At 47.6% G+C, this 19,911-nt stretch overlaps 1 protein-coding gene across 3 annotated transcripts; it reads left to right on the forward strand.

Annotated features, from left to right (window-relative positions):
• The first annotated feature begins 14,953 nt into the window (after positions 1-14,953).
• LOC120704554 lies at positions 14,954-16,921 on the forward strand. 3 transcript variants are annotated; one of them, XM_039988991.1, is made up of 2 exons: positions 14,954-15,177; positions 15,325-16,921. In XM_039988991.1, exon 2 carries the CDS (start codon positions 15,355-15,357, stop codon positions 16,462-16,464), a length of 1,110 nt encoding a protein of 369 aa, XP_039844925.1. In that variant the 5' UTR covers positions 14,954-15,177; positions 15,325-15,354; the 3' UTR covers positions 16,465-16,921. The 3 variants fall into 3 exon arrangements, with proteins under 3 accessions (XP_039844925.1, XP_039844923.1, XP_039844924.1); XM_039988989.1 differs by having other exon boundaries at positions 15,328-16,921; XM_039988990.1 differs by having other exon boundaries at positions 15,331-16,921.
• Positions 16,922-19,911: the final 2,990 nt, after the last annotated feature.

Genomic DNA, 19,911 nt, shown 5'->3' on the forward strand with positions numbered 1-19,911 from the left:
TCGCCGCTCCATGAAAACTCTTGGGGATCCATGGATCTGGCAAAGTGCTCGCCGGATCTGAAGAAACCGGACTAGCACGACCAGCTCCGCCCAGCAGCAGTAGAGAGCAGCGCCATCGGAATAGGAAGGGCCGAGACATAACAAGCAACCACACAGGAGGGCACCGCACGGACTTCCGTTGGCACGCTCAAGCAGCGTCGAGGTTGGGAGGAAGTGGTGGAGGGGCTGGCAGCCGGGGGCTGTCCGCAATCTAGAGTACTTGGTAGATATTTGTGGTATTTTTCAATCTGCTCTGCGCATATTCCAACAAATGGGCTGGTAAAGTAGTAACTCAAGACTCGGAGTAACCGTTGTGTTCATAGGGTACCAAAAATAAATATGTTTCATTATCAGCCTGAACAAGCTCAGCCTTCGTAGCATAGTGGTAGTGCGTTCACTTCGTAAGTGAAAGGTCGCGATTTTGTTGCTCGCTGGGGCTTTACTGTATTTTTTTTATTTAAAGTATTCTTCGAGTTCCTGGAATCGTGCGTCCGACTACCTGTCTGTCCTCCCCATTTGTTGTGTTGGTTTCGTTTTCATTTCGACGTGACGCCAACAATTCATCAACTCCATCTCTTGCTTAGTCTGTGCCTGCTGCCTTCTGCAATTAATTCCCATGAGCAGAAGCAGGCGGAGAGGTTTGCAGTGCAGTTTGCTTCTTCTCTCCCTCAAGGTTTGTCTCATCCTCATCTCATCTCACCTCACCTGTTCTGTTCTGTTCAATTCAAGCACTGCCGTGATCTCATGCATGTTCTTCCTTCCGGTTCATTGTAGTGTTTTTTCTTGTTACAGTATCTATAATTCTATATATCTCATTCTGACACAAAACTGTTCGTCTGCTATGGTATTGCGTACCTATACAACATGAGAATTCAGACATCCTTTGTAGCAGCAGGAACCGCCCCCAAGCTATCCCCACAAAATAGAAAACAAATGCTATAATTTGCAAACTTGTTCCCGCAAGGACAGCTCACGCAATGTCTTTATTTTTCCCCCCTTCATGTAAAGGCAGGCAGCATTGCTACTCCTTTTGTCCTAAATTATTAGTTGCTTTGACTTTTCTAGATACATCGATTTTGCTATGCACGGAGTAATACTCCGTAACTAGAAACGAATTTACAGGGTGTTCTTTTCTAGTTACATGTCATTCTTCAGTCCTGCAAAACTTTCTGCTTCAATTTCATACTTGTCATGGGTAGTCAACTGGGCTTATTGGGCCATTTGGGCCTAGGTACTGTAGCCCGGCGCGGTACTGCAGCGCCGCCAGCCCTCTAGGGTTTGTTGGTTAGGGATAAATTACTTAGGGGTTAAGTAAGTCTCTCTATATAAAGAGAGAAGATGTATCAATTGAGGGAGGCAAGAATTATGAGAAATCAATCTAGTCTCAATCCCCAATTCATCTCCCCAGTCTAGATCCAATCCCAGTCTAATTAGCCGTCGCCGTCCGGCTATCTTCCCGGCGGATGTTTATCCAGTTATGAACTAGCCACATAACAACTGGTATCAGATTGCTCAAGTCCTCCATCCATGGCCACCATGGATTCCCTGTTGAAGGCGCTGGAAGACACGAAGGCAACAATGACTCAGATGAACTCCACCATGGAGACCTTGGCGCCGCTGGCCCCAAGTGCTGCCGATTTGGCGGCCCTGCCTGGCAAGATTGCAGACTTGCAAAAGAGCGTGCGAGATGTGGGCGATCAACTCCAATCCGTCAGTGTCGCGGTGAAGCGGTTGGAATCCGGCGACCGCTCTGCTGAGTCTTCGTCAGCAAAGCAAAAAGTGTCTGCGGGTGATGGCCTAATGGGGGCGCCGCTGCTGCTGCATCATCGGCCACCGCCGCCGCCACATACGTCCTTCCACGTCCGCGTGGGGCGATTGTTTCTCGGCTTCGCTATGCGGAAGGAGCAATCGGCTAGGTCCATACGGCCGCGAACCGGCCGCCCACGGCGCTCACAGCACAGGCCACAGAAAGGCCGCCTCTGCAGTCCGCCGCCTACAGGCGTGCGACGCCGGCCGCCCCGAGGCCGCTACCACCGATGGCCGCTGCGGGGTCACCTTCGCTGGCAGCCGTGGAGAGCTTCTTCGAGCCATCGCTTGCCACCGACTTTCCACTTCGCCTTGCTGGTTTCTAATCCTCAGCGGCCAGCACCATCTATGGCGCAGATTGCAGCGCTGAACGTGGTGACGGAGCTTGTGTCACCTGTGGAGAGATGCCGAGCACCGGAGTTGGGCTTGTGGTGGGCCAAAACAGTTATTGTTTGGCCGGTGGGCTGCCGCATATTCCATGACACAGCAGTTCACGTGCAGGCCACAAGTTTGCTGTTTCGGTGGGATCAAGGAGATGGTTTCCACGTACATATACAGCACCTAGGGGATGACGTGCTCATGTGGCGGGAGACGGCGCAGCTGGTCTTCACTAGATGTCACGACAGTTGCTTCAACATTCTATCTCTTCGTGCATCAGGATGGGGTCCTCCTAAATTTGAGAGAGCTCCACAAATCAAGTCTTTAAAATTAGTTTGTGTCGTAGTCGAAAATAAAAAAATAAGCCAAGATGTAAAAGGCTTATTTTTTTTAGGTGTGATAAGTTCGCGTTGGATCAAGTCAAGTCCTCGATCGGCGATAGTTCCACTGCAGCTCGTGGGCGAGCTGCTCCGAAAGAGGGGAGTAGTGTCATGGATAGTCAGCTGGGCTTATTGGGCCATTTGGGCCAAGGTACTGTAGCGCCGCCAGCCCTCTAGGTTTGTTGGTTAGGGATAAGTTACTTAGGGGTTAAGTAAATCTCTCTATATAAAGAGAGAAGATGTATCAATCGAGGGAGGCAAGAATTATGAGAAATCAATCTAGTCTCAATCCCCAATTCATCTCCCCAGTCTAGATCAAATCCCAGTTTAATTAACCGTCGCCGTCCGGCTATCTTCCCGGCGGATGTTTTTCCAGTTATGAACTAGCCACGTAACATACTGCAGACAACATATAATCCTCACGTTACCATGCAGATTGCAGATGATGAGTCGTAATACTAATAAGCCATCCAGACGGAGCAATTTTCATAACAGCAGAGGACGCACTGCGGAGAAGGTGATGACCTACAGAGAGATACCCATCCAGCCGCCCAGCAATGTCATTGCTCGGCTCATGGGCGTCGACGCCATCCCGACGCCGCCACCAAAGCCTGCAGCAGCATTGCAGCAATCACCCAACCGCATGCGCAGCCAACCAGCAGCCTCAAACCAACACCTGCTGAAATCAAGGACGTCTCGCCTCGATCCGCGCCATTCAAGCAAGCCAAGTGCAGTCTGCTGTCCTACTCGTACCGCAGCCGGAATGGAGGAGATTCCGGTTCCAGGCATTGCCTCAAGAAGACGAGGCTGCCCGGAAGATCACGCTCGCGCCAGCGTCGTCATCCCCAGGAGGATCTGCTTCAGAAGATCAAGCAGGATTTCCAGGCATGGCAGACATCCAAAGCACTGGACGATTGTTCAGCTACTGTTGCAGCGTTTGGGATTACTCGTAGCAAGGATCGGGAAACTAGTAGGTGCTTTCAGATGATCGCACAGGAGAACCTGTGCAAGCAAAAGATGGCAAGATATGGTTTTGCAAACAGCAAGGCAATGGAGAATGAGAATTCACTGAAAAATGTTGTGCAAGAAAGTGACCCGGAGAGCGCGGCTAGTAAGGTTGCAACCGCAGCTGAACCGAAGCATGACGACAAGGCCATCACAGTACTGAGAGCAAGTCCCTGTGCTGCAGCATCAGAAAAATCCGGAGATTTTGAGGCAGGCAAGGATGGACATGACCACAGCGCAACTGATGAAGAGTTGGGGTCACGGACGCCGATAGTTCTCCTCAAGACTAGTACTTCTGATGGTGAAGAACCGTTGTTTGGTTTGCCAAAGGTGAAGAGGGATGGCAACATGAGCAGGTTTCTTCAGGAGGTAAGGGAGATGCTTCAGAAAGAGCTCAAAGCGAACGCTACGACTGAGCTCAACACGACAACTTGTTGGGGAACTGAGGCGACGCAAATCTCTCGCGACTTGGCAAGGCAGACCGAAGAAACTGTCGCCAAGGACCATGGTAAAAGACTTTTCCGGTCAGAGTCCTTTCGCCGCGGTTTCAGAAGCGACCGCAAGCGCAAGGAAGCTACTACAAAAAATGCATCTCCGGAGCATGTCAGGATAGTCGCGAGGAACATCCTTGCTCACAGGCTCAAGAGTGTCACATCAATAACCGAAACAGTATCATCACCGAATAAGGACGATGAAGAATCACTGAGCTCCTGCTCGATCGCAAGTAGAGAAAGGGTCAGGTCGTTGGCAGATGTATCTCCGTCAGGCATTGATGATGGCCTTGGCGAGCAAAGTTTCAGGAGCGAGTGCCTGATGAAGCACAAGGATGACCGTGTGTCGCCAGCACGGGCACTATTCCGATCCTTCTCTGCACCGGAGTTGGGGTTCTCAATAGGCAAGCTGTTTGGGGATGGCAGTGTGAGGAGCGCCACGCATGAAGCTTCAGACATAGCTTCTGAAGGTGCTGCATCGATGACAAGCAAGAGAAATGCTACTTTGGGCTTCATCAGGGGGACGGTCTCAAACCTGAGGAACAGCTTCAGCCTTAGAAGGAATCTGTTCAGGAGGAGGACGCATTGGTCGAAAAAGACGTCTCTTGGGGAGCTCCACCCTCAGATGGCTATTGGCACGACGCCTTCGCCTCCTGAAACTTTCAACCTGTTCAAGGTTGCACAGGCAAGTAAATACCCCTTGCTTGGTAGGAACTGTGACTGTTCCACCCAGAGAAAGTGGACTGATTGAAATTCTGTTGCTTTTGGCTTGCTGTTAGGCTAATCCCACCGAGCTGCCTCCTAGCCCAGTGTCCCCACTGGAGGTTGTAGGCCACAGTTGCCGCCATTTCTTCAACGACTGCACCTTGCCAGGTACGACAGGCTTCAAGGCTGTAAATTAAACCACAAACAGACAGTTATATGTGTATGCTACTACATTTTGTTTGAAAACTTTATTACAGCTTTTGAAGCTAATGATCTTTTTGCAGAACTGAGCCCACAATGTCTGTCAGAATTTGAGGCGCCTGCCAGTGAATTGTCATACAGGACAGAAATGAGTGTTGAAACAGCCTGCAACCTTGACAAGGCCTACATCAGAGAGGTCCTTGTTGCCGCTGGCTTATACGACGATGGGTCACTGGACAACAAGGCCACTGCCAGGGTGGACTCGATGGCGAGACCGATCTGCGATGACATCTTCGAGGAGGTAGAGGACATGTACTACTACTCCTGCATTGGCATGTACAGCGACGCTGGGGGAAACGCGACGGATCACAGGATGCTGTTCGACCTTGCCAACGAAGCACTGGTGAGCTTGGTTCAGGGTGCGAGAACCGGTTCCTCGCTGCGGCAATGGGTCATTGACAGTACGGGTGCGTCGAGAGGGAGGAGGCTGGTACATGATGTGTGGCAGCAGGTCAGTGATCTCGACGAAAACAATCGACATGCATGTTGTATAGTGAATCATCTTTTTTGACCAGAGCTCTGCTTCTCTCAAATTTCAGGTGCAAATACTAAGGAATCCCCAAATGCAGGAGATGCGGACAATAGATAGCATGGTGGCGTATGAAATCCGGAATTCGGCATGGGCTGAGGTTTTGTACGAGGATGCCTATGTTGTTGGGAGGAAGATTGAACGTGCCTTCTTCGATGAACTGATCGAAGACCTTCTGATACAGGTTTTCATCTGACAAGACCAAGCAGATTCTTACGTCGACAGGCGACTTGAGCTGAAATTTTTCAGCTTGAACGCAAATTCCTGTGTCCTGAAAATACCATAATTATTATTATCGTATTAAATAACTCTTGAGAACTCTTAGTTGGGGCTAAATTTTGGGCATCTACCATTTTTTGTATTGAATAGTGGCCGCGTACAATTGCTCAATCAATTTGTGTATACACGGATAAGGAAGAAGTAGATACAGAGCAGGTGGATGGTGGTGGGTGTGTGAGAACTCAGGAAGAGCTGGCTGACTGTGACTAGTACTGTCGTCCTGGATATGATCGCCGCACAATCCGTCGATGTAGGCAAATTAGATGGAGTCCAAAAGCAACCAATCCGACTCGGTATCAGTATGGCAAGGTACCTTGTCCGCATCACCTCATGGAGAAGGAAACTACAGTAGTAGCTTTTTTTTTTGACCAGGTAATAACATGATTCATTAAACCCTGGTTTCAGGTTGTTCACCGGAAACCAGTACAGATACAAAGTCTGGAGGGTGACTCATATATATGCATGAATCTCCCTCTAAAGTACAACCGAAGCCAGCCAAACTGTCCGCTACAGCATTACATGATCTAGGGCATACATTAACAATACAATGAACAAAGTTAGATGCCATGAACTCCCTAATCTGCATAAACAGAAATCCATTTATACTTCTGTCGAAATCATTAGATGTGATAGCCTTCCCGGCAATAGTTGAATCTGTCTCAAGAATAATCCTAGTCATTCCCAGATCAGCAACACGCACAAGGCTCTTCAAAATCCCCAAGGCTTCAGCTTGCAAGGCACTAGCGGCCCGAAAGATTCTTCCTGCTCCACCTTCCAGAAACGTTCCATCGCAATCCCGCACCACGAAGCCCCATCCACCCTGGTTTGAATTTTCATAAAAAGAGGCATCAACATTGATCTTGTAAAACTCTGATGGTGGAGGCTTCCATTTAACAGAGGGATTTTTTGAATTGTTCATGCATGTAGTGACCAGCTTCTCTATTTTCATGAGGTGGAAGGATACAGAGCTATTGATTTCAGCTATTGTGGCCATCTTCTCACCAGCATTAGCTTTATTTCTTGCAGACCACCATCTCCAGAGCCAAATAAAAACTCTATTTTGCACACTCTGTTGGAGGTTCAGAATTTTCATGATTGTTTCTTCACCAGAACTACAAAGCTCCAGCTCAGCCCTTACATGCTCTAGATTCATAGCCTGCCAACACTCCTTCGCTTTTTTGCACTTGAAAAACAAATGGCCACAATCTTCATCAAACCGTTTGCACACAGGACAAAGCGTATCAATCTTTATTCCTCTTCTAACAATATTCCGTTTGACAGGCAAACTGTTATGAGCCATTCGCCAAATAAACATATTAATCTTATGAGGAAGCTTCAGTTGCCATATTTTTTGCCATTTGGAAATAGCATCAGGACATACTGATGAAGGGGAGGCATCTTGGCCTAATTCTTGATCTCGGATTTGCACCGCAAGCTTGTATGCTGACTTCACTGAAAAGATTCCTTTGGAATCAAAATGCCAAGCTGGCATATCCTTAAAGTCCTCATTTGTAGGGATTGTCAATATCACTTCCGCATCCTCCGGCCAGAAAGTATCCCTTATCAGCAGTTCATCCCATGTTCCAGTGGCAGGATCAATTAGTTCTGAAACTCTGATTAGCAATGATGAACCTTTGGGCGTAATAGGTCTTCTTGTATATCCTCGGGGAATCCATGGATCTTTCCAAATATATGTATCAGTACCACTTCCAATACGCCAAATTATTCCTTTCTTGAGTAGCTGGACACCCTTCAAAATGCTCCTCCAAGAGTAGGAAATTCCCCCTCGCGCTTTACATTGCAATATACTAGAATTTGGAAAATACTTCGCTTTCAGAACTTGAGCACAAAGATTATTTGTGTCCATTAACAACCGCCAAGCCTGACGAGCAAGCATTGCCAGATTAAAAAGGTGCAAATCACGAAAGCCCAAACCTCCTTTTTTCTTTGATCTAGTTAACAGCTCCCAGGCAAGCCAATGAATCTTGTTCACTTTGTCTTGCTGGCTCCACCAATATCGGCCAATAATGGAATTCAGCTCATCACATAAACCTTTTGTCAAGTCAAAGCAGGACATCGCATATGTCGGGATAGCTTGTGCCACTGCTTTCACTAAAATTTCCTTTCCCGCCTTTGAGAGTAACTTCTCCTGCCATCCTTGAATACGCACCCAGATCCTTTGCTTGATATATTCAAAAGTTTTTTTCCTAGATCTGCCCACAGTCACTGGTAGCCCAAGATATTTCTCGCTCTTTGCTTCTTGATTAATTGAAAGGATTGCTCTCATTTGCTGTCTTGTGTAGTTACTGGTATTTGGGCTAAATAAAACTGATGATTTGTCTTTATTAATGACTTGACCTGAGGCCAACTCATATGTTCTAAGCATCTGCTTGAGAAAAAGAGCATCAGCCTCCCTAGCTTTCATTAAAATCAGAGAATCATCAGCAAAAAATAAATGATTTACCACTGGAGCACCTGGACATACTTTAATGCCTTCAATATTGCCTACAGATTCAGCATGTTGCAGTAGAGCTGAAAAACCTTCTGCACATAGAATAAAAAGGTAAGGTGATAGTGGGTCACCCTGACGCAAACCCCTTTGGGGAAAAAAACTATCAGTGTACTCACCATTCACCTTTATTCGATAACACACTGTTGTGACACATTGCATAATCAGATTAATCCATCTTTCCTGAAAACCCAGCTTCCTCATCATTTTTTCCAGGAACGGCCATTCAACCCGGTCATACGCCTTACTCATATCAAGCTTTATGGCAGCCAGACCCTCCGATCCTCTCCTTCTTGAGTTTAAGTGATGAGTGATTTCATATGCCAACAAAATATTATCTGTAATCATCCGGCCTGGAACAAAGGCGCTCTGTGAGGGAGAAATAATATCCGGCAATATGGATTTTAATCTATTTGAAAGAACTTTAGAAATGAGCTTATAGAGAACATTACATAAACTTATTGGCCTCAGATCTTTTAACCTCTCAGGTTGTTTTGTCTTGGGGATAAGGACAATCACTGTATCATTCCAGCCCTGTGGCATATTTCCTCCATTCAAAAAATCTAGGACCTCCCTTTTCACCTTCTCCCCCACTAGGTTCCAGAAACGTTTGTAAAAGACCGATGGCATCCCATCAGGTCCCGGTGCTTTCAAATCACCAATACTTTCTAGTGCAGCCCACACCTCATCGCCCGAGAAAGGTGCAAGGAGTGATTCATTCATTTCTTGTGTGACTCGTCTCTGAACACACTGTAGAACATTATCCTCGAGACCACCTGCATGAGACAAGAAGAGACTTTGATACTGATTAGAAATAAACTGCCTCAGATGTCTTTCTTGAACCTCTCCCCCAGCATCGTCCTTCAATTTCTTTATGTAATTCCTTCTCTTCCTCTCAGAAGCATAAGCATGAAAAAATTTTGTGTTCCGGTCTCCCTTAGTTAACCACGCGGTGTGGGCTCGTTGCTTCCAATAAACATGAAGTTGATCCTGGAAGTGTTCGAGCTTGTACCGCAAAATATGTTCCCGGTTCACTTGCTCTTGGCTTATACTTCTCCTCCTACATCTCTCCAATTCCCTCTTTGCATTCTTTATTCTTCTTTCCAATTCACCCAGAACCTCCTTATCCCAAGACCAAAGCTCACTCAACAATTTTCTTTGAAATTCCATCATGTCAGCTTCCCCTTCTCCCAAAACTTGGCACCAGGCCTCTTCCACCTGAGCACTACATTCTTCTTCCTCTAGCCATCTAGCTTCAAATTTGCGTGAAACATTCCCTGAATTATATTTTCGACCTGAGTTATTCTCTCCCAACTCCACAATAATAGGCCGATGATCAGAATGTCTAGGGTCTCCATTCACCACCGTAACTAGTGGAAAACGAGCTCTCCATTCCCCATTCGCTACAGCCCTATCAAGCCTTTCCTTTATGAAACTCGAAGCTGAAACATGGTGGTTTCTCCAAGTAAAAGCATCCCCCACAAAACCAAGGTCATGCAGTTCACAATCTTCCAAAGCTTGTCGAAATTTCTGCATACAAGCCTCAGCCCGTGGAGGGCCGCCTTCCTTCTCATAGCTGAACAAGATCTCATTGAAATCCCCACAGCATAACCATGGCAAATTAAACTGGCCTTTTAGCTCACGTAACATTCGCCAAGTATTATCCTTCGCCTCACTTCTAGATTCTCCATAAATCCCTGTAAATCTCCATTTGAAACCATCCTTCTCTTTGATTATTGCATCAGTAGCTAGCATGGGGATCGGATCGGAAGGGAAAGTGCAAATTAAAAATCAGAGCTACATACTGCATGCACACTGAATATGCTTATATATTTTTGAGTTAAATACACCCGCGGCGCTCGAACATGTTCTGAGGTGCTACTTAGGTTCACGAACTCGCAAAACCGAAATCTGGCACTCTGAACTTGTTAAGTTGTGCCACTTTGGTCCATACCTTTTTACATGACGCCACGTGGTATGAACATATGCAAAAAAATCCTCCAAAGTTGCTATCTTCTACCTCCACCCCATCACTCCCCTCCTCCATTCTCCTCCCTCCCCGTCCCTGCTCGACGCACCGCCCTCCCTGCCCCGGCGGCGAGCCGCTGCACCCCCCCATTCATGCTCCCTCACTGGCGGACGCCTGCGAGCGACGGCGCCGTCCACGCTATGCCCCAGCTCCGGCCCTCCTATGGCGGCTGGAAGGGAAGGAATGGAGACGAGGGCGGCGCGCGCACGATGGTCGTCGAGATCTAGCAAGCAGGGGCCCGGCCGTCGTCCTTCAGGGGCTCCGGCCCTCTCCGCCGCGGGAGGGAGGAGCGGGCGGAGCACGCGGCGGCTCCACGCCGGCGCCCCTGCCTTCCGCCCTATCTCCTCCACCTCGGTTCGGCCCTAGCGGCGGCGAGCTACTGCGGCGGCGGGTGGCTAGCCCCTCCTCGCGAGCTTCGGTGGCCGCCGCCACATCCGGCGGTGTAGGGGCTCGCGGCCGGCGTTGCAGGGCTTGTGGCGGCAGAGGAGGAGCAGGGGACGGCGGTGTGGCCAGCAATCCAGCGAGCGCCTCCTTCCCCTACGCCGGATCATAGCTCTCTCGAGCCTCCTTCCCCTGCGTTGGATTCGCGCCGCTGGAGTACAGTGCAGCCGCGGGCAGCAGGTGTTCCCATGGCGCGGCCGCGCGGGAGGCAGCTCCGGCAAGAGGCTCCCTCCCTCTCCGCGGGGCGGCCATATCCAGGCATCCAGCGGCTCGAGCTCCTCGCGGCGGCGGCGGTGGGTCGGCAGCGCGCTGGCGGGGCGGAGCGGCAGTGGGTGGTCAGGCTGTCCGCAGGCGGAGCCCCCGACAGAGGAAGCGGCGGCGTGCTCGCGGCCAGGAGCGGCGGCGGGCGGCTGGACGAGCGCACCGTCTGGGCGTACACCGCGGACATGTCCCTCAGCGGCATGCTGGCGTTCATGGCGCCGGAGGTGGCGCGCGGGGAGGAGCAGGGCCCCGCTGCACGCTAGACACGATGCTTTTGAGGATATAGATACAGAAGACGGTAAAATTCAAGGATTTTTTTGCATATATTCATGCCCCTTGAAGGATTATGGATCTAAGTGGCACAACTTAACAAGTTTAGGGTGTCGGATTTCGATTTTACGAGTTCGTGGACCTAAGTGGCACCTGAGGACAAGTTCGAGGATTGTTGGTGTATTTAACTCTATATTTTTTATTTGTTTTCTTCTTCATTCATTTTGGTGGTGAATTATATGAGTCTTTTATGTGTATGCCCTTATGAAAGTTGGTGTCGACCTCTATGCCTCTAAAAAGTTTGTTCGCACTTGTATGCCCTCACATTTTTTTCATGTGACCCCTATGCTCTTCTGTTAGAACTTAACGGTAAAGAAGCTCTGACAGGTGGGACCGAGCAGAAAAAAAGACCAAGTTGCCCTTGTGAGTGGGATCAGATGAGCAGTGCATTTACCCAGCCCGTGGCGCAAACCCGCCTGTCCCCCCACCCAAATCCCCTGCCGCCTCCTCATCCCTCTACCGCCGGCGGCCCTCACCCCCGCTGCCTCCCCCTTCGGCTGCCAGCCCAGCTGCGCCGGCCGGCCCCGCAAGGCCCCGCCAGTTCCCCGCGCCGACGCCTGCCCATCCTCCATGCGGAGCTCTGCGCGCGTCGGGGTGGCTGAGGCAGGCGCTGCGGCGGAGGCCATGGCCGCGCGTTGCACGCCCCCCGCACGCGCCCGCCGCCCCCACATGGCCTACGCGCGCACCCTGCCGCCCAGTGGCCATGGTGTCGAGCGGGCGGCGTGGCCATGGCGGGGCGGCCTCCGCCGGCGGCCCGCGCCGCGGACGCGGTGGCCATGGCGGGGCGGCCCCTACCGGTGGCCCGCTTCACGGAAGCCATGGCGCGGCGGTGCCCTGCCGGCCGGATCTGCACGTTGTCAGGCCACGCCGCTCCCTGCCCCCGGTGCGGGCTGCGCCACCACCTCCTTGTTTCCTTCAGTTGCGGCACCCCTCCTCGAGTTCTGTCGCGGCCCGATTTGGCGCGCCCTCCTCCTCCTCCTCCTCCTTCCTGGCCGGCGGCCATGACGGGTGCCCGCGCGGGGCTATGGCGGGGAGCAGCCTCTCCGGGCGCGGCGGTAGAGCAGGAGCGGGGCCGGCCGAGGCGTCGTCTCCCTCAAGCTCGAGCTCTGCCGGCCATTTTCCCTCCTCCCTCCTCCTCGCCGTCGCGCTCCGAGATCTACCCCTTCCTATGCATCGCCATGGCAGCGGCAGCCTAGGCGGTTCCATGGTGCCGGCGGCCAAGCTTTGTGGCATGGCGCGGCCCTACTCCGCGCGGCACGGAACTGGGCAGTTGGTGATGGGCGCGAAGGACGAAAGGGCCCGTGCACAGACATTTCTATCTCTGTCCAGCGCCTCTCCCACAAAAGGGCAAGGAAGCCTTTCTCCACCTCCGTCAGTGACTGTTACCCTTGATTCCGTCCACAAGGGCACAGAGGTCACACGAAAATAATGTGAGGGCGCACAGGTGCGAACAAACTTTTTAGGGGCATAGAGGTGGACACCAACTTTCGTAAGGGTATACAGGTAAAAGACTCGAATTATATTGATGCTGCTGCTGCTATGTGCCATGCATGTTCGGATTAATTGGAGTGCAAATAACCAGTCAGTCCACAGAATTTAAGATGTGACATGGTAAATGGCCAACTTCTTGTTATTTGCCTATGCATACTATGAAGCATTTATTAACCTTATTAGTTTAAATATCATCAAGATATAATTAAATTTCACATGACAACATCTCGATCAAAATCCTTTCTAATAAAGTTGTGACTTCTAGCACTTCTTAACACTTTCATAAATGCCACTCATCCCCCTTCCTTAAAATTTTTTCTGTTATCATTCACGCTGTCGCGACCTTGACTTTAACAACAATGCCCACCATATTAGCATGCGTGCTTATCCCAAAACTGTTGTCTGATGAGTGAGCCAATTCTTCTTTTTCTTGTCAATTGTTCGCTCATCGACGTTGTCGCTAGCTTTCTTGAATGGTTACCTTGTGAAGACCGCCTCTGTGTTAGTGGCGCGCTCTGCTACACATAACACATCCTGCTCACATCCTTTTCCTTCTCTTACTAATCATTTGTCTTAGGAGACTACGATTTATACACGAACTCCGTCCACTTTCAATTCTGTATCTGGCAAGAATTGTAATGACAAAAATCAATAATGGACTATGAAAATAACCCGCTATTTAGTTGAGATAATATTTGAAATGTTAGGAGTTTGTATTTAATAAAATTGTATGATAAAATAAATATAATATAATTTTATACACTTCATTTTAAAGCGCATTCATTTTATTGCAAAGCACTATGCTAAAAAAGATCAATGCCAATAAGATGTTCCAAATGGTGGATCATAAGATGTCAACGTTTTCAATATTTTTGATGTCGTCAGTTGAAACATCATCTGTTATAAGAACTAAATCAAACGGTTTGTATCATTATTTTTCTTAGTCACATTTCTTAAGCCACCGTCTAAAGTTGAGTTGGAGAAGATGCCACAACTTGTTTGTTAGATATATATTTTGTCGATATGTGAGTTTTCCTGGTCGGTTTTTTGCTGATTATTATTTATATGGAATACTATCTTCTCACTTTATTCGCTAAATTTCATGTTATGTGTGCCTGTGTAAGATTTGGGTCAATAACCAATACTGAAAAAGATTGATCCAGTACGATAACATTTATAGGAGAGTCCAATTTAATTGGTAAAACATGTTCTATGTAGCTAAATAGAGTATTATTGAAAAGGTGATTAACTAATTTTATTATTTCATCTATTATATTATAAAGAAAAGATAGTAGTATAAAATAAAAGAGAAACAGAGGTATTGAGATAAAAAGCATCACGAGTAGCTGATTTACACCTGCTGAGCATTCACTGTTAACCCCTATTCTTTTTTTTTTGCGAGAACACTGTTAACCCCTATTCGTAAGCAGGATTACCAGAAAAGCACTGAGCTATTTATATTTGACTTGCTAAAAATTCAATTCAAGCTAAGCTATACTTAGAACTAAGTCAAGCTTGGATCTAACATAAAACTCGAGCTCCAATGATCTAAGATTGAGGTATTCAATGAAAATCGAGTATTTTAGTTTTGTGTGGCATTGCATACATCCTGCTACCTTTATTAATTAAATTTCCAACCATCAAAAATTAAAATAATATAGCTGGAGGCTAGAGCCTTGCATTAGCTAGCTTGCTACTGTATTGCGCAAGTAAAATAGGTATAAAATAATACTTCCTCTATTCTCTTTTCTCTTTTCATAGTTCTATTTCGTTGGTACAATGACGAGGAAGAAACATTGGTTATCATCTTATTAATCACGACTCTTCGTTTTTAATGGCATCTTATGCTTACACTAATTTTTTTTCGTCTGTATTTAATACGTAATGTATGTGTCTAAACATTAATGTGATTGATGTGTAAAATTATTGACGGGAAACTTAATGAGACCTAGTTTCAGTATAAAGTTTCATTTCACTATTTATTTTTAAGAAGATTGTGAAGTTGGTAACAAAACTCGGATGAGTGTGATTGGCACGTATGGGCAGGCTCGGTGGAGCTCGGCTAGCACTGCCTGCCGCTCAGGGTCAGCCGCTGAGGGCCTCAGGTTCTTCTCCTCCCCTCTCCTCGGTTTCCCTTCTCCTGATGTCCTCCCTTGCCTGAGATCTTCCTTCCCTGGCGGCGGCGACGACTGGGCGAGCGGCGGCCCAGCCCTTTGCCGGCGACGAGCGCATCCTCCAGCCAGGTATGCCGCCGCGCCCGCCCCGCCCCGCCTCGAGACCCCAAACCCTAACAAAACTCTATGTATTCGGATCTGAATCCACCACTTGTCTACAATAATTAAGGGTTATGTTGCCCCCTACTAACTTAACTTGGATTGGATTTGGTTTGCAAGAAGAAGAAGAAGAATTATTGGGTGTGCATGTGTACACCCATGTCCTGTGCTGGGTCTGCCCCTGATCTCAACACCCACCTGCCACCGCGGAAGCGGCTGCTGGCCGGGCTCAGGACGCCGCCCACCGCCTGCGACGCTGCCGATCCCCTCCCTGCCTCCGGCGATCTCGCCGCCCGCCTCCGCGAGATGGCGCTCGCCGCCAACGCCTCGGGCTCCTCGCCCGAGGAAATGATCGAGGCTGCCAGGGCGGCTGCGGAAGCCGCCGCTGATGCGGCCGCAGCCGCCCGCGCCGCCGCCGCGGAGAAGGCGGCCGTGGCCGCCAAGGCTAGGGCAGCTGCGCGGGCTGCTATGGAGTTCCTCGACTCCTTTTCCAGGACCGGCGCCTCCAGGAATGGCCTCCAGTTCAAGGTCAAGTCCAGGAAGAAGCATGTTCAGGTCAAGATGTTGTACAGGCCCAATGGAACCCTGGGGGACGCTCCCAAGCCTAGGAGGCGCAGGCAGTCCGACGAAGAGATCGCACGCAATTTGCACCGTGCCATGAACAGCTCGCCCAGGATCTCGCACACTGGACCACCCAAGAGGCCTCGTGGCACCGTTGCTGATGGCAGCAATGCTTGCAATGGTTCTTCAATTCATGCGCCAATTGAGGCCTTACCTAATGGATGCTCTGAGGGGAAATCTAGTGAGGCAACTGCTGTTCCATTGTTCAAGCATGAGGATGGTGGCCATGACCCATCTAAGCACGCTGCCAAGAGTAGCGCCGATGTTGCTGATAACGGGGCTGGGGCTGCAAACTTGAGCGCCGCCCAGAAAGTGAAGATCAAGAGGAAGGAACTCCTCCTGAACCAACATCATAACAATAAAGAAACACAAGAGCTCAGAGAAACAGAACCCTCTGTACAAGTACAACCTATAGGACAGGATGAATCGAAGTTGAATGGAAATGGAACAGAAAAGCATGGGAGCCCAACAGATGCAAAGGCCCCAGGTGATGGCGTGGCGCCGATGAAGATTACATCTGTATGGAAGTTCAAGAAGTTAAAAACATCACACTGCTCCTCTGATAGCAAGGTGTTGCACAACGTGTGCTCCTCTCCTAAAGCAGCCGAAACTTCAGCTTCGGTGAAAGCTGATTAGCGAGGTACCATACCGTATAGTTGGCAGATGCTTGTCTTTGCCACGCTTGTTGTGAGATTTTTGTATGTTGAAGTGGTTGTTCGGACAAAGAGGGAGAGGAGGTAAATCTCTCTCGGTAGATTTTACCTTTGCTTTGATTTTTAATACAAATGTGCTTGTTTTATGGTATATAGGTGACAGGGTATTTGTACCGCATTGCTTCTGTTCCCGCCCTTCCCATTTGACGTCATTAGTAATAGGGGGTGTGACAAACCCATTTAGTTGTACCTGCTATGCATATCATCATTATAATAAATGGCATGTTGTAACCAATGGTCTTCAGATACTGATACTGAACGTTTAGTAGCTGCTGCCTTCTCTGGGCAAATGATTCCTTTGCTCCCTTGTGATTATGGTGTAAATGTGTTTATAGTTGTTAAATATTGACGACTGTGATTGCAGCTTTGTTATGGCAGAATTACAAGTGATCTGGTATCGAATGAATGTACTGGTAAGTAGACTTTCATGATTGAAGTGTGAGCCTGTTTTCACTGCTTCTTACATTACATCATAACTAACGTTAACAGCCACTATGAATTCAATGTGCATCCAAGTGAAGAAAATTGATTGAATTGTGACCGCCTTCTTAGCTTTAAGTCAATTACTGCTGATGTTATTTTCCAAATGCTTAACCGTTTTCTGGTATTCTTTTACTCTTGTTAAAGAAACTCCTCTGTTACTTTGGATGAATGACACTGCTCCCTCTGCAGATGATGCTCTCTATTGTCTCTCCTCTGTTTCTGGGCTGTGCTGTGTTACCATGCAATCGTTCATGTTTGACAGAAAAGGAAGCCGAACGCTGGCCTATGGCTCCCTTGTTTGCTGCTCATTCTGCTCTTGAGACTTGAGACGGAAGAGTTTGTTGGTCGGTTGACCTAAGTCCTGGCTGGGTGAAACTTGAAAGCATGCACCTCCGTAGGGAAATTAAGTGTTTTGACTGACCATGCAATGCATGTGTAGGGGCTGGTCCAATCAAAATCCCTAGCCATGCACATGCATGCATCTTGGCCTCTCTCTGCCGTTGGGCGCCCCCAAGGAGGACACGTCTAAACATTTGTCGTACATGAACCAAGGTGTATCTGTGTATGTATGAGTAGTAACTGTAACTGTAAGATTAGCTAGTTTATTTTGTAAATAAACCATCTCCTTATGGATTGAAGGGTAATTCCCCCCTCAATCGATCCCCAAAGTCTCTTCTTCTTTTTTTCCGCGACCGTGCCTGAGCACGTTTTTCATTAAGAGAAAGATCCCCAAAGTCTCTTGAATCAACAATATGAGGAATAAAAGAAAGAAGCTGGGTTTTTATAAAGATGGCAGTAAAAACTTTGAAGGTAGAAGATGGGCTTTCGATCTGCTAGAAAGAGCAAGAGTTTGGTGGGCAATCCGCAATCAGAGTGGCAGCATTTATATATAATTGATTGAGTTGGGGACTCGATCGGCTCATTCAGATCTGATCTGGAGGAGTCTAAACATTTTTCGCAATGGCTTTATCGACCATGCATGTTGTGGTTGCTACTGGTATCTCTATCCCATCTGATGAGAGAGGGAGGTGGTTGATTAATCATGCCAGGCTGGCAGCTTCCTTCCTTTTTCTCCAAAGTCCATGTGGATGATGTAATTGTGTACCAAACATCCTCTCACAGTCACAGTAGTTGGTTGCTCCATCCGGTTGCAAATACCCCCTCTGGTCACTAGTACTCAATTGATCAAACCTTTTCTACTATGATATATTATATACAAAATTTAATATATCAATATGATACCATAACTCATAACGAATGGTTTTTATGTTTATGAGCAGGGGCAGACCCATGGCCCGGCAACCCTGCCGCACCGGGCCGGGCTCCCATGGAATGGTGCAAGAGAATCTTGGCTTGCGGCTGATTTTTTTGAAGGTCAAAATTTTTTTTTTGAAGGCCTTGCAGCTGATTCAGATCAGCCACTCGTGGCTGTAATAATCTGTTCTAGTGAAAAAGGAATAAAGAGCTGCCATGACTTTTATCCGCGCTCCATGTTTTTTCTCCTATTGGAGTTTGTTTCTTTCGATGTTGGTGTAAGAGTGTGTAGGTATTGTTCATGGATGCACTTTATTGGAGTAATGTAACAAGCAAGCGTGCTTCTTGATGAGCGCTTCACATTATATTGGAGAGTGTGTTCTCGCCGGGTGATAAGTGTTGATCGATCAACTAATCATTTTGCCCTTTTGTCTAAAAATGCGATCGACCACCCAAAATTATAATATATGCACAAAAATTTCATAAAATCCTGCCTTTCTTTAAAAAAACTTATCTAAAAATAATTAAAGGCCTAAGTAATTATTTTGTTTGCGTATAATCATTGGTCGAGTGGAAAATATTCACAAGAGAACCATAAAATCATGAATGAAGTTAAATCAAATACTTAGACCAGTTTGAATGGAAGTTTAATCAGAAGTTTCAGGAGCATTAAATAATATATCATGCTAACAATTTTACTGACACGATAGTGTCATTACGAGGATAGATGAAGGAGTGTTTCATAAGATGAAAGATGAGTTTCAACCTCATAAAATCCAACCAGCATAGCTACTAAATTCTAAATTTTGATAGCTGTGTAATAAAATTGTACACTGAGACTGATCTTATTACGACTAGAGTTTATGTGCACATCATTTCTATCTTGTTGTGAGCACACCCAACTAATGCAGGTCGGGCCGGACAGGAAAGCTAAGGTGCTGTCGTGAGCTTGGGCATCTTACAATTCCTTCAGCTATACGTTCGCTCACAACCATTGTCCTCGATTAAGCTAGCGTGCATGGTCACATGGGTGTTGTATTATTAATTTATTATATATGGTAATGCTAGTTCTGCTAAGGTGCTGTACTTTTGCCGGAGTATATTCACTATATTATCCTAGCTAGGAACTTAACATTTGCGACCAGACCAATTATTTCTTCTCAGGCTATTGCCTTGTGCATCGCCAAGTCTATAAGTGCATTCCAAAATAAGTCTCCATCAAGCGGAGTCTTTCAATCTCCTTTTTATTTTTGTGCATAGAGATATAGATATTTTTCCGCGCCACAAGTGTCGTCGAACCGCCTTTAGTCTCACATTTCAGACTAATGAGTAGCATCTCATAAGCATGCACTAGTACAACCTTTTTTTTTATATATATAGCGCTCCAATCTATTGCCTAGTGAGGTCAGAGCTCCCAGAGCAACTTCAAGGCTGAATCTAGGAGACACTTTATCAAACATTTTTTTTCTGAGTGAAGTGATTCTATTTTGGTATCTTTGAGTGATTCTTCACAAGAGGGTGCCACAAAATCTAAAAGGCAAATTCTATAGGACAACAATTCGTCCGGCGATGTTATACGGTGCTGAATGTTGGCTTACAAAAAGGCGACATGTGCAGCAACTGAGTGTAGCAG

The sequence above is a fragment of the Panicum virgatum genome, chromosome 4K (assembly GCF_016808335.1).
Source record: "Panicum virgatum strain AP13 chromosome 4K, P.virgatum_v5, whole genome shotgun sequence".
Taxonomy (NCBI): domain Eukaryota; kingdom Viridiplantae; phylum Streptophyta; class Magnoliopsida; order Poales; family Poaceae; genus Panicum; species Panicum virgatum.

What these genes read in the sequence shown, in the direction of transcription:
- LOC120704554 (XM_039988991.1), top strand. Translation starts at nt 15,355, where the DNA reads ATGTGTACACCCATGTCCTGTGCTGGGTCTGCCCCTGATCTCAACACC.